Below are 13,809 nucleotides of genomic sequence, written 5' to 3'. Positions count from 1 at the left end.
TAGTGGTTTATTGGAGATAAGAGTCTCATGGGCTGCCTTTGAACTGTGATCTTCAGATCTCATCTTCCTGAGTAGCTAGGATTACAGGTGTGAGCCACCAGAGCCCAGATCTCACTCCTTATTTTTAATGAGCCAGGGTCTCTTTATGTAGTTCAGCTTGGCATTGAACTTACTATGCAGATAATGGCCTTGAACTTTCAATCTTATTGCCCCTGACTCCCAATTGCTGCGATTATAGGTGTGTGCCACTATGCCCAGCTTATTTATAACTATAATAAAACAGTAAAATAAAATAGAAAAACCAACCGTATGAGGACAGTTAACTATTGCTTTGAGAACTGTAAAATTTTGAGAAGAGAAAAAAAATCAGATAAACTTATGACTTAAACCCATGGATATGAGGTACAAGGTCATGCTCTTTACAGGCCTCACTGTGTTCCATAATATTGCATATTAAGTCATTTTTTTTCCTGTCCCCTTCTCGGTATGACAGTATGATGTTGTGCCAGATAGCTGTCTCCTGGCTTAAATGTCACAGGCCCAAAAGTGTTAGGGAGGCTGACTCTCTTGCCCTTGATCCCAAATTCTCAGGAAAGAAACTAAATGGTCAATGTTCCATTCAAAATATATTTACTTGTCCCTATGCCTAGACTTAAGGGAAGATAATGACCCCTCCCAAGAATGAAAGGCCAGAGGTATGGGAGAAACAAAATGGTGTTGAGGCTTGAGTCTCGGTGTTTGTTTTTTTCTTTTTCTTTTCTTTTCTTTTTTTTTGGTGGTCATGGGGCTTGAACTCAGAGCCAAGGCATGCTGTTCCTGACCTCTTTTGCTAGAGGCAAGCTCTCTATCACTTTGGGCCACGTCACCACTTCTGGTTTTTGTTTTTTCTGTGTGGTTAATTGGAGATAAGAGTCTCACAGGGACTTTTCTGCCCAGGCTGGCTTTAAACTGCAATCCTCAGATCTCAGACTCCTGAATAGCTAGGATTACTGGCATGAGCTGCTGGTGCTTAGTTCAACTTGGTGTTTTTAAGGCATCAATCTAATGACTCCTTCGCTTTATGGAAGAAACATTCCAGAAATACTGATAATAGTCTAGGTTAGTGTTTTCTAAATGCAATGTATGAGTAATCTGTGTCTGAATTCCTTCAGGTGTTTCCTACTGAATCAGAAACCCTAGGGCCCAGGAACCTGTGCTTTATTCTATTTATGGACTACTCGGGCTTGAACTCATGGCCTAGAGCTCTTGATTGGCCTTCGCCGTTGGAGACTGGCACTTTACCACTTGATCACACCTCCACTCCAAGCATTTTTTTTTCCTGGTCAATTGGAGAAAAGAGTTCCAAGGACTTTTCTGTCTGGACTGTCTTCAAACTATGATCCTTAGATCTCAGCCTCCTGAGTAACTAGGATTACAGGTGTGAGCTACAAATGCCTGACTAGGAACCTGCATTTTAAACGAGCTCTCTATTCACACTGAATATTTACTCTGTTCTAGGATTGTTAGGTGCTGGAACTCAAGACAGAACAAGCAGGCGTGGTGGTCCCGTGGCTCCAGGCATGTTTGAGCTGTCGGGGAGACTGCTGAGTTTAATTGCTGACACTGGGGAAGCGAGCTGATGTTAATGAAGTGGTGGGATAAGAGCGCGATTCCGCAGCAGGCGCACCTAGCTCAGACTGAAGAGACTCCGGGCAGCCTTACCGAAAGGGTGCGGCCGCTGAAGTCTGAAGGTGGGGTCCTGAAGCTCGGGAGCAGAATCTGCACCGCGTAGGACACGGGAGTTGTCAGTCCTGAAAAGAAGGTGCAGACTTCGCGGTGCGCAATGGCCGGGGGTGGAGGATGGGAGGGTGTGGGGAGCTGTGCAGTGACAGCGGGGCAGAGGTCGGCCCGACAGCATCGGTGCCCGCCGCCGCCGCCGGGCGTTTCTGCTCTTCGTAGCCGCCTCGGGAAGACCCTAGGCGGAGCCGAGCGTCCACTCACTCACCTCGAGAGGTCGCGCAGCTCCGGCCCCGGGCGGGGCGGGGCGGGGGCGGAGCTACGCAGCGGGGCGGGACGGGGCGGGGCGGGGGCGGAGCTACGCAGCGGGGAGGGACGGGACGGAGCGGGACGGGGCGGGGCGGGGCGAGGCGGGCAGGCCTCCACTCGCTCCGGACGTCCCCGCACTGCCGGAAGACTGCGCGCGCTACGCTCCCGTCCTGCGTGATGACGTTAGCGCGCCCGCGCCAGCCGAGGGAGGAGTGGAAGCTGTGGGCTCTGAGGCGCCGGGGTTCGGGTAACCCAGGTTGGGATAGGGAGAGGGAGGGGCGGAGCGGGGAGCCCCTCGGATGCGGTGCTGCTGTGGGGAGCTGGCGCAGGAGCCCTCGGTCAGCTCAGCTCGCTTCTTGTCTCCCATCAGACGCCTCTGGGCCCGGCGATGGAGTTTCCAGACCTCGGGGCTCACTGTTCGGAGCCGAGCTGTCAGCGCTTAGGTGAGGGGCGGGGCGTGCGAGGGGCGGAGAGGGGCCAGGGACTGGAGGGGCCGGGCGTCCGGGGGCGGGGACGAGCCGGGACGCTGGGAGGGTGGGCCCTCGAGCTGGAGCTACTGGAGAAGGGCGGGGCTCAAAGTTGTGGGTGGTGGCTTGGGGCGTGGCCAAGGAGAGTGGTGGAGAAGTGGGGTGTGGTGTGTTGTGAACCTGGTGGTCTGTTTCCCATGCACGTGGTACACCCAGTCCTTTTGACCTGCAATGCGACCCACTCCCTGCAGATTTTCTGCCGCTCAAGTGTGATGCATGTTCTGGCATCTTCTGCGCAGACCATGTGGCCTACGCCCAACACCACTGTGGATCTGCCTACCAAAAGGTGAGGGGGCGATGGGTTCATGAAGAATCCCCCAAATCTGTGTTTCACATTTTCTCATCCATTATGGTCTTCTGAGGTTCCATGCTGGGGAACATTGTATTTTCTTGTGCGTTTGTGAGAGCTGCATCCAGTTTCTTTCTGGACCCGAGATTTGTTGGCCTGGGAGCAGGGCACAAATTGACTCCTGCTCCTTGACTATAGGATATCCAAGTACCAGTCTGCCCCCTCTGTAATGTGCCTGTGCCTGTGGCAAGAGGGGAGCCCCCTGACCGGGCTGTGGGAGAGCACATTGACAGAGACTGTCGATCTGATCCAGCACAGCAAAAACGCAAGGCAAGTGATGGAGGAGGTTGCCATAAGCTAGTGCAACTGTGGGTGCTGGAAACCTAAACAGCTGTCTCCAGCAATGGAGCTGGATAAGGGCTTAGAGTCTCATAAACAAACCTTTCCACACTTCACTTCAGATCTTCACCAATAAGTGTGAACGTTCTGGCTGCCGGCAACGAGAGATGATGAGACTGACTTGTGATCGCTGTGGCAGAAACTTCTGCATCAAGCACCGTCACCCACTGGATCATGATTGTTCTGGGGAAGGGCACTCAACCAGCCGGGCAGGGTAATTGACACCAGGTCCTGCTTACTTGTCTTGCTTCATCCTTGGTCTTTGAGCTTCAAGTGGATGTTTTCTCAGACTTGCTTGAAGGAAGGCCCCTCCTGACTTCTTGGGTAAGGAATGTTCTTGGAGGCATTACAAGAATGTCTTGTCTTCCCTACAGACTTGCTGCTATCTCCAGAGCACAAGGTCTGACATCTACAACCACTGTTCCTAGCCCAAGTCAGACCTTGCCTTCTTCCACTTCTCCCAGCAGGTAAGCCTGCATATTTCTCCCCCTTTTTTCTCCCTTTACTTCTCTGACCTTAGCCTGTTGTTGAATATCTGCCATAGAACCACAACCCAGTCTCCATCCCGGACAGCCCCTCCAGTGATTGCTTTGCAGAATGGCTTGGTGAGTTGGGCAGAGATTGGATGGACAGAGGAAACCCAGGCAGAGTAAAGTCCAAGGAAACTGGCCTTCTTTTCTCCTTTTGCAGAGTGAGGATGAGGCTCTGCAGCGTGCCCTGGAACTATCTCTGGCAGAGACCAAACCCCAGGTTCCAAGGTACTTATTGGGGGGGGGGGGGGGGGAAGAGGACAAGAGGATAGGATGTAAAGGCCCAGTTTGGAAGGAAGTAGGTAAGACCACTGGGGCCTACTGCAAAATAGTAGCTAGAAACTAGGACTCAAGATTAAGATGAACTATTTCATCTTTGACAAATTCTTTAACCCATAGGCCCATAATTTCTTCTGTTCAATAGAGGTAATACTAACACCCATTTTAGAAGAGGCGCTGAGAAGACTGAGTTTATAGCCAGTGTTGCTGAACACTCATGATGCCTAACAGATCAGATGCTCAAATCTTAGCTGTCATCCAATTTAAGGTGTTCCTCCTTTCTCAGTTCTCAGGAGGAAGAAGACTTGGCTTTAGCACAAGCTCTGTCAGCCAGTGAGGCAGAATACCAACAGCAGCAGGTATGTGGTTGGTGGGTAAGGACAGGGTCTGCGCTGGCAAGGAATAAGAAGTTGGTGGCATCGTTTCTTCGAAGTGATGGAGAACATTGGGATGATGGTTATCTTTTTCCTTCCAGTGTGACCCTAGCACATGCTGAGCTCTGAAATGAGAGCTGTCCTCTTTTCCTTGACTTTATGCCATCTCCTCCTCTTTCCCCTCTCCTTATTCCAGGCGCAGAGCCGCAGCTCGAAGCCGTCCAACTGCAGCCTGTGCTAGGGTCATGGGCTTGGGGAGGAGGCTCAGCTGAGGACTGTGGCCCTCACATCTCCAGGGTACACAGGACGAGGAGGTGCAGAGCAGCCTGGAGTGCAGAGGCATGCAGGAGTGAGGTGGAGGCCGCTCCAGGGAGCATCAGGAGAAAGCTTGCCAAGCTGAGACTATGAAAGGCCCTGCTAGCTCTCCAGCAGCTGGGAGCGTGGCTGTGAAGCGTTCATTGACTGGGCCCTCAGTTGGTGCTGGCTAGGACTCCTTCCTAGCCCCTGCGTCATGCCATCCCTTTACCCTTGTGCTGCCACAGGTAGCATACAGGGAGAGGCCTGGAAAGAATAAAGATCTCAATAGTATGATGTGTGAGTAGTGTGTCTCTCCAGCTTCAAACAGAATTCTCTGTGTGTGTTGTTCCTGGGGCTTGCACTCAGGGCATGGTTGCTGTTACTGAGCTTTCGGACTAAAGGCTAGTGCTCTACCATTTAAGCCACAGCTCCATTTCCAGCTTTCTTGATGATTAACCGGAGATATGAGTCTCACAGGCTTTCTGGGTTGGCTTCAAACTGCCATTCTCAGCTGTCAGCCTCCTGAGTAAGTAGGACAGCATAAGCCACTAGTACCCAGCTCAAACAGAATTCTTATCAAGCATGTTCACATGACTTAACGTCTCCTTGCAGTTCCCCACATGACCAAGCCATCGTCACCCTTGAACAGTCCACTTTTATTTCCCCAAAGTGCTTTTCTGAAAGGTCCCTTTCCCTTGTCACAGCTAGCACCAAACCCCTAGAGGAGGATGAAATAGGCCAAGGGAAATGGACACATCTTATTCCCCTGAGTTAGTCTTTGGGAGGGAAGAGGCAACAACTTCTGTCACTGTGTCTTGGTCTGGGGCTTGGTGTCTTCAGAAACTTCCTGTCCCTGCTGTTGCAGCTGCCACATGTTGGCGTACACTCCACCTCGAGACAACAGAGCCTCATGCCTGGGGGTGAAGAGACAAGTCAAAGTCCCACCCTTCAGTTTCACTCCATCAGCCTATAGAGAGAGGAGGGGAAGAGCAAGGAAGACCCCTTCCAAAGCCCCTGCCCAGCTTTTCCTCACCGTCCTCTCTCCACGATACAGCCATCCTTGATGACAAGAATCTGGTCAGCATTAACCACAGTTGAGAGCCTGAGAAGTAGAGATCAGTAACTCTCTATCCTACCAGAAATGGCCCATGCTAGCCACACTGGTCCTGTAGGTCTCTACCTGTGTGCCACCACAATGGTGGTGCGGTTGGCGCAGACTTTGGCCAGCGAAGCCTGGATGGCCCGCTCAGTAGATGTGTCCAGCGCTGATGTCGCCTACAGAGAAGGTCTGGGTAAAATACTTCCTCAAAGGGAGGTGGAGGCTTCAGGAATACAGCACAGGCTTGAGAGCTACACAGACTGATGAGAAAAACTTCCCAGAAAGAGTGGCTTGGGCATAGACAGAGGCAGCAGGGGGCAGCTGTCAAGACCTTACCTCATCCAGCAGAACGATGTCTGGAGCCTTGAGAATTGTGCGGGCAATGGCTACTCGCTGCTTCTCCCCGCCGCTTAGCTTCAGTCCCCTCTCGCCCACCTGTGTCTCATACCCTGTGGAAATAACCCACCTCCCTCAAGTCAAATATAAATAAACTTGGTTTGTTTATATTGAAGGGATGGAGCAGAAGCCACAGGGTTAAAATGACTGTACACCAGGCGAAGGAGGGGACTGTACAGACGAACCTCACCTTCAGGGAAGGACATGATAGCATCATGGATGCCTGCAGCCTGAGCAGCAGCCTCTACCTCAGTGTTGTCAGCTGTGACACGGCCATAGCGGATGTTGTTGGCAATGGTATCATTGAAGAGGACAGTGTCCTGGGGCACCACTCCAATGTGAGACCGGAGAGAGATCTGGGTCACCTGGAGCCAGAAGATAATACACTCAGCCCTGTGAGATTCTCCCAGGCCTGGAAGCTAAGATGAGCTAGCCAGAAGCACACAGGGTAAGCAGCTCAGGGTAGGAATCTGCCATCACCACTGTACATCCTAGCGGAGTGGGAAAATCACTCAGCCTCTCCTGAATCTCTGCTCCCTATCCTCCAACCATAAAAATAATCATGCATTCAAGCAACACATAAAATTAAACATTTTCTTTGCCTACTTCATGGACTGCTGCAAAAGATCTTGCCAGATGCTGGTAGCTCATATCTGTAATCCTAGCTACTCCATATGCTGAGGTCTGAGGATAAAGGTTTGAAGCCAGCCTGGACAGTAAAGTCCATGCAAGTCTTACCTCCAAATAATTGCCACAAAGCCAGAAGTGGCTCAAGTGGTAGAGCACTAACCTTGAGTGAAAAAGCTCAGGGATAATGCATAGGCTCTGAATTCAAGCTCTAGGACCCACACACACACCCACACACCCACCCACACACACACACATACAGAGATCATGTCTTGAATGACACTACACACATCATACTCATGACTACCTTCTGAGTGAAATTAGCCAAATTATGGTAGGAAGACCCTAGTTTTCTGCAGGGTGACATTTCTCTGGATATCCAACCCGTTCTTCCATTTGGAGACAATTAAATTAGTCTTTTCCCCAGAAACCTTACCTGTGAGATGTCTTGCCCATCTATTCGGATACTGCCAGAGTTTATGTCATAGAAGCGAAACAGCAAGCGCAAAATTGTGCTCTTTCCTGCCCCAGATGGGCCCACCTGTTATATTGGAAAAAAATGGGAAAACTCTCAGACTGGCTTCTTTTTGGTGTAAAGCAGGGACTGGAGATTGAACTCAAGGCCTTGAACATGCTAAGCAAGCACTTTCACTTGAGCCACACCCCTAATCCTTTTGCTTTTAGCTTTTCAAATACAGTGTCACAATAACATTGTCAAGGCTAGTCTCTAACTGCAGTCCTCCTTGCTTCTGCTCTTCCTGCGTAGCTGCGATTATAGATTTGTGCTACCACATACCCTGATAGTTCTTTTCCAAAATGTCATTAACAGCATATCACATTCAATTGTTTCTTGTCATAACAGGGTTCTGACTCTCCAGCTTTGGTCATAAGCCAACATAGGATCTGAACAAGAGAAGCTTGAGAACTAAGTGTAAGCCAAGTGGCTGGGTCTCCTCACCAGGGCCAGAGTCTGTCCAGGCATCACTGTGAAGGAAACATCCTGCAAAGTCTCCCGCCTACAAAGAACAGTGAGTAGGGTTAAGAGGCCGCTCCCATTACCCAAACTACCACTGGGCCCGCCCCTCCCCAATCCTCCCCCGACTCTTTCCAAAGTGGTGGGCTGAAAAGCTAGGGTTCCGAATAGTATGAGGGACAAAAAGGTAGTATGTAAAAGGACAAGGGGAAAGGAAAGGGAAAGGCTGACCCATCAGCATAGCCGAAGTGCACATTTTCAAACTCAATCCGGCCTTTCTGAAAGTGAAGGGGCCCTGCTCCAGGAATGTCCTTCACCTGGGAAAACACAGTACTTGTAGCTGTTACTGTCCTGGAATTCTCCAGACAAAAGAAAGAACCCCCTGACCCAGGCTCCTTTCTCATCACTCACTTCTGTCTCCTCTTTCAGCAAGTCAAACATGTTCTCCATGTCAATGAAGTTGGTCTGAATCATCCTGCAATAAGAGTGAAAGTTGGGGCGCCACGGAGGCCCTAGGAAATAACAATGCACCCTGAACAGGTGAAGGTTAGAGATCAGGTTACCTGTAGTAGGTGCCAAACCAGTTGAGAGGCATGTACAGTTGAATGATGTAAGTGCCAAAAAGCACAAAGTCCCCGACCTGTGGAGACCCAGGGAAGCAGATGCATCATGGGGGCTTGTGGGCTCTTCTGCTTGCCTACTCACTTACCTTTCAAAAGTCTGATGGTTCACAGGCCCCCAGGCCTCACTTCCCTGTCCCTCACCCTTTCTTCCATGATGCTGCCTCACCTGTAGCTTTTTCTCACTGACAAAGTATGCACAAAGCAGGGAGCCAGCGAGAAGCCCAAGTCCAATCACCAAGTTCTGGGTCTGGTTCAGTAAAACCAGTGAAGCACTTGACTTCCACTCCAAACTCTAAAGGCAGGGTGTGGGAGAGAGAAATATCCCATTTGCACCAACCATCACCAAATCCCACCTTGACTTTCCTCCTCTCAACCAGGCAATGCCACAGGCCCAGCTATCTTAGATCATATTCCGGCATCCTCACCTGATATTTGATGATGGCCTCTTGATAGCGCTCCACTTCATAACTCTCAGCATTGTAGTATTTCACCTGATGGATTCAAACACAGCACATGGCTTCCAGATCATTCCCTCCAGATTTCTGATCCCCCTGCTTCCTGATTTCAAGTATCAGCACCCTCCTCCCCACCAGTATGATGTCTCAACCACATTCTCCCCATCTTGCCTCCCACCACTGCCTCAGAGGCTTATGTTACTGTTTCAAAGTTTAGCAGAGAGTCCACTGCTCGCGCCCGGGTGGCGTTCTCCTGTGTGTTCATAGCACGGCGAAACTTGGTTCTCCACTCAGTGACCACAATGGTCAGGACTGGAGGGTGACAAGAGGGGAGGGAGGATAAGACGTCATGCCTAACAGCAAAGACCACTTTGGATACTAAACCTGTGCTGGAGTCCAAGGACCCAGAAGGACAGCTTCAAGCTTATCGAGGAAAGGAGCTATATATAAGAAATCTATGAAAACTGAAAAAGCCTCAGGTGTGGATAGCCCTGAACTGTGAACAAATGAAGACAAGTTGCATCTTGCTATGCAAATGAAGTTTCTTCTTGACCGGTCGGTGACCATAATGGGGACCTAATATGAAAAGGTGTCCTTCCTTGGCCTTCATCTAGCTTAAGCTAAGGTGTCAAAGGAAAAGACTCACCAAGCCAAGAGCAGATAAAGACTTAGAAAGTTCACCAACCCTCAGCCTCCTGAAGATTATTCAGCTGAGCTTGGGCAGGGTTCACTTAATTCAGGAAGATGTCACAAGGCAACACTCACTGAGATAGAGACTCATGCACAGGAACACTATGAGGCCAAACCAGGCATTGAAGAACATGCTGAAGTAGATGATGCCAATGATGATGTCAGCCAGTGTGGGGATGATGTTGAATACCAGGTAGCTAGGAGGGTAATCAAGCAACAAAAGAAGGTTTGGGGGCTTAGACCCAGCAACCTTACCTTTAGGAGTGTCAGTGTAATGTTTCATTTATAACAGCAACAGGATGGAATCAATCTAAATGCCCCTCAAGAAGTAGATGGCTAAGTAAAACCATAACATGGCCAAACTACAGATGGTTTAGAAAATACTTCCACAGTACTATATTAATTCTTTAAGTTTGCACAGATAAAAAGTACAAATAGTCCAGGTGTTGGTGGCTCACACCTGTAGCTACTCAGAAGACTGAGATATGAGGATCATGGTTCAAAGCCAGCCCAGGCAGGAAAGTGTGATATTCTTATGTCCAATAAATCACCAAAAAAAACCTGTAAATAGAACTGTAGCTCAAGTGGTAGAATGCTAGCTTTGAGCAAAAAAGATATGCCCAGGCTTTGAGGTCAAGCTCCATGAATGGCACACACAAAATTACAAGGTCTGCCTGTGTCCAGCATTCTGAACACAGTGCAAAACTCTGGAAAGTGTTCAAGACCATTTGTTGTCTATATTATCTGAGTAATTATGACAGCATTATACATCACTTCTATAATTTACAAAAAACTAAGTAATCATAACCAGAGGGGCTATGTCTCTAGCTGGCTCTATTTTCCTTATGACAGTTCTATCCCCGGTTACTGCACATTCCCCCTCCCTCCCCCCCCCCCCCCCCCCCCGCCCATGCCCACATGCACATGCCCTTTGCACTGGAGTGGCACCTGAGCAGCCCTGTGACACTAGATGTGCCCCGATCCACAATCCGCAGCACCTCCCCTGTTCGGCGGCCCAGATGCCAGCGTAGTGAGAGCTCATGCAGGTGGGTGAAGAGACGCAGCTCCACCTGCCGAGATGTGAACTGCTGCACCCGGATCCACAGGAATGTGCGTAGGTTGCTCACAAAGCCTGGGGAAGCCATAGGAACCTCAGTAGGGCTTGGAGGCTAAGGGACATCAGCCCAATACCAAGATGCTAAAGGTCTGAGGGCACAGAGGGGCCTGGGGAAGGAATGTTCAAAAGAGCACCATAATGGGGGAATTCCTAGGGGAAAGCTGATGCCAGTCAGGGTGAAGACAGAGTTCCTTGTACCTGTACTGCCAGTGCCACCCCCCTGGAGGAACTTGAGGAAGACATAGATGGTAACAGTCCAGGCCAGGGAGCTCCAAGGGGCCTGCCCAGTCAACAAGTTCACTGCGGAGAAAAAGTCAAGATTCACTTCCAACACTCTCTTCAAACAAAATTGCCCCAGGAACCAGCCATAGCCTCTGACTATCCAACCCTAATTCTATTCCACCTCCTAAGGTAATAGCTACCCCAGCCACCAAGCCAATGAAGAACCAGCAGGCTGAGTTATATTCCTCTCCCTCACCAATGTCCCTATAGAAGATGGGAACCAACACGTTGAGCGCTCTGTCCAACCCCATGAGCCCCAGGCAGATAAGCACAACAAGTTGCAGAGCTAGACTTCTCCGAGGCCACAGATAGCCACTTAGTAGGCGGAGCTTCCTGCCAAGATCTCGCCATGTAGACCGCTGCTGTGTTGAACCATCCTAGGATGATGACACACACACAAAGGAAGTAAGTTCAGACACCAAAAGCAAGTACACTGCTAGCCAAGAAACTTCCAGGCAAGAACATAAGGGGTGGGTTATAGCTCCCAGATATCTGAAGTCCATGAGTGATTCCCCAGTGGAGTCAAAAAAGCCGTGGGGTAGGGGAGGGGACTGGGAATGTGGCTTAGTGGTAGAATGCTTGCCTAGCATGCTTGAAGCCCTGGGTTCGATTCCTCAGTACCACATACACAGTGGCTCAAGTGGTAGAGTACTAGCCTTGAGCAAAAAGAAGCTCAGGGACAGTGCTCAGGGCCTGAGTTCAAGCCCCAGGACTGGCAAAAAAAAGCCATGGGGTTACAACTAATTGAATTAATTGATTGTGAGGAGATGGAATAATGGCAATGATTCAAGTTAAAATAGACCTCAGGATTCAAAGAAGGTTAGGGTATAGTTGAATGATAGACTGAGTGGTAGAGCACAGGTTTAATAGTTCAGGAGGTCCTGGCTTTGGTCTCCATTACAAAAAAACCCAAAAACCAAAAAACAACAACGACAAAAAAACCCCACCACAAAGAAAAAATAATAATCCTAGGATTCAGAAAATGAGGTGTACCTGGTTCCCTTCTACACTTTGGTCCTCTTCATGAACCTGTAAGGTGTAAGACTGGGGACCAAGTCCCGGGGCCCAAAGCCCCAGGACAAAAAGTCCTCCAGAAAGGAGGTATCGAAGCACCCACAGGCCAAACTGAACCTACAATGAAACACGTACAGAAGGTATGATCAAAGGCCGAAACCCTATTGTATTATTGCTAACATCCAGGTCTTCCTCAGACGCCCAGCATTTAACAAGGAAAAAAAAAAACCAAACCCCAAACCCACAGTGACTCAGCACAGACACGCCCCACCAACAGGCTATCAGTTCCCAGCCAGAACCAGACACTCCCGTCTTGTCCCCAGTCATCCCAAGCGCCCCAGCTCCAGACACTCAGCACTGCCACCCATGCTTCCCCTCCTCCCCTGCGGGCCCTCACCTGCTGGCCCAGGTCTGCCCTGGCCCACCACCACTGTGGGCTGTTCCAAGACACCAGGGTCAAGTTTTCCGCTGCAAATGCCACAGTCCAGAGGAGCAGGAGACCCGGGCTGTGTCTGGACTTGATCCAGACACCCATCGCCAGACTCTGCCGTGCCTGGCTCCGTTCCATCACGAGCAGCCACAGGCCACAGGCGTTAGCCAGACTCCCCAGCACAGAGGCCAGCAATAGGTAGCCAGGCAGCGGGGCCCCCCGGGCGGTGCCCATCCGGCCAGCCAAGCTGGCCAAGGGCAATGCCACCTGAAGCGTGGCCAGAAGCAGCTGCAGCACGTAAGGAGCGACACGAGGACCGGCAGCCCAGAACAGCGCGTCGGGGCCGGACGATCGCTCCGGACGCTTGCAGGGAAGAGCCAGCACCAAGGCCAGAGTCCCCAGGGTCATCAGGGTCGAGGGCACGAGCGTGAAGAAGAAGCAGGGACTCAAGCCATTCTGCTCCCAGGCCGGACCCAGGGGTCCCTCGGCTTCGCAGTAGTTGCCCACAGTCACCATGGCGATGTGTGGATGCTGGCCGAGCCTGAGGGCACTGCGGGGCCGGAAAGCGGGACTGGCCGCTCAGGGAGGGCCACGGATGCCCGGGTGTTTGGGGTCATGGAACCACCCAGCGCTAAGTCGCGGGGGGTCGCGGAGAGACGCACGTGGATCCTGACACACCGCCCACTCGTTTCGCGCACGCGCCGCCACCACGCACTCACGCAGGGCACGTACGCCGTCTCCGCGCGTCTCACTCGCTGCGCGGGACCCTCCGGTTAAGGGCTGGAGCGCAGGAATGTTGAGCTTAGGATTCGCACGCCCTCTATGGGAGGGATCCCGCCTGAGCCACGCCCCTTACGTTATCCAGGGTCCCTATTGGCTAAGTGTCTCTACGGGGCGGGGAGAATTGGGCACAGAACTAGTGCAAAATAAGGGGCTGAGTTGGCTTGGTCCGGAGCTCAGGGCGGGAAATGTAATCTCAGGTCCAGTTGGAGACCTCGACCTCTGCAGAGTGAAGGGTTGCAATTATCCCTTCCTTTTATTTTAATTTTACTTTTATGTCTTTTGTCGGACATGGGATTTGAACTCTGTCCCTCAGCAGTACAACTCAAGGCTAGCATTCTACCACCACGCTTGGCTTATTTTCATTTTTTAATTCCAGTGCTGTGGTTCGAACTTAAGGCATAATGCACGCTAGGCAAACCACTGAGCTACATCTCCAGCAACTTGGAAAAGTTTTGTTTTTTAGTTAACCAGCTACCTCTCTATACATACCACAGATCATAGTCACTTGCTTCCAGATGCCAGCCCCAGTATCTGGGAATCTGAAGAAAATCACACATACTCTATTTTTCTATTGATCCCGAAACCCTAGCTGCATAAGAC

At 50.8% G+C, this 13,809-nt stretch overlaps 2 protein-coding genes across 7 annotated transcripts; one reads left to right on the top strand and one right to left on the bottom strand.

The window, feature by feature from the left end:
- Positions 1 to 2,176: 2,176 nt before the first annotated feature.
- Positions 2,177 to 5,011, top strand: Zfand2b (zinc finger AN1-type containing 2B). 6 transcript variants are annotated; one of them, XM_042679283.1, is made up of 10 exons: positions 2,177 to 2,272; positions 2,396 to 2,468; positions 2,744 to 2,838; positions 3,040 to 3,171; positions 3,303 to 3,454; positions 3,615 to 3,707; positions 3,761 to 3,845; positions 3,931 to 3,998; positions 4,336 to 4,408; positions 4,720 to 5,011. In XM_042679283.1, the coding sequence occupies exons 2-10, from the start codon at positions 2,414 to 2,416 to the stop codon at positions 4,774 to 4,776; spliced, it is 810 nt and encodes a 269-aa protein (XP_042535217.1). In that variant the 5' UTR covers positions 2,177 to 2,272; positions 2,396 to 2,413; the 3' UTR covers positions 4,777 to 5,011. The 6 variants fall into 6 exon arrangements, with proteins under 6 accessions (XP_042535217.1, XP_042535214.1, XP_042535218.1 ...); XM_042679280.1 differs by having other exon boundaries at positions 2,177 to 2,281; XM_042679284.1 differs by having other exon boundaries at positions 2,178 to 2,281; positions 4,620 to 5,011.
- A 344-nt stretch (positions 5,012 to 5,355) lies between these two features.
- Abcb6 (ATP binding cassette subfamily B member 6 (Langereis blood group)) lies at positions 5,356 to 13,213 on the bottom strand. Its single transcript, XM_042679236.1, has 19 exons — positions 12,394 to 13,213; positions 11,976 to 12,113; positions 11,179 to 11,359; positions 10,899 to 11,000; positions 10,532 to 10,715; positions 9,659 to 9,780; positions 9,096 to 9,205; positions 8,864 to 8,929; positions 8,605 to 8,730; positions 8,379 to 8,455; positions 8,227 to 8,290; positions 8,047 to 8,132; positions 7,801 to 7,858; positions 7,279 to 7,383; positions 6,406 to 6,580; positions 6,156 to 6,268; positions 5,901 to 5,995; positions 5,754 to 5,822; positions 5,356 to 5,634 (listed from the first exon to the last, which is right to left on the bottom strand). Exons 1-19 carry the CDS (start codon positions 12,940 to 12,942, stop codon positions 5,526 to 5,528), a joined length of 2,529 nt encoding a protein of 842 aa, XP_042535170.1. The 5' UTR covers positions 12,943 to 13,213; the 3' UTR covers positions 5,356 to 5,525.
- Positions 13,214 to 13,809: the final 596 nt, after the last annotated feature.

Source organism: Dipodomys spectabilis, unplaced genomic scaffold, assembly GCF_019054845.1.
Source record: "Dipodomys spectabilis isolate Male_0828 unplaced genomic scaffold, ASM1905484v1 ptg000051l, whole genome shotgun sequence".
Classification (NCBI taxonomy): Eukaryota; Metazoa; Chordata; class Mammalia; order Rodentia; family Heteromyidae; genus Dipodomys; species Dipodomys spectabilis.
This window is presented reverse-complemented; position numbering and strand designations above follow the sequence as displayed.

Coding starts and splice junctions, on each gene's coding strand:
- Zfand2b (XM_042679283.1), top strand. CDS start 2,414: ATGGAGTTTCCAGACCTCGGGGCTCACTGTTCGGAGCCGAGCTGTCAG. Junction 2,839..3,039: donor GTGGATCTGCCTACCAAAAG/GTGAGGGGGCGA, acceptor CCTTGACTATAG/GATATCCAAGTACCAGTCTG. Junction 3,999..4,335: donor ACCAAACCCCAGGTTCCAAG/GTACTTATTGGG, acceptor CTCCTTTCTCAG/TTCTCAGGAGGAAGAAGACT.
- Abcb6 (XM_042679236.1), bottom strand. CDS start 12,942: ATGGTGACTGTGGGCAACTACTGCGAAGCCGAGGGACCCCTGGGTCCG. Junction 8,456..8,604: donor TCAGTGAGAAAAAGCTACAG/GTGAGGCAGCAT, acceptor GGGTCTCCACAG/GTCGGGGACTTTGTGCTTTT. Junction 8,133..8,226: donor TGCTGAAAGAGGAGACAGAA/GTGAGTGATGAG, acceptor GTGTTTTCCCAG/GTGAAGGACATTCCTGGAGC.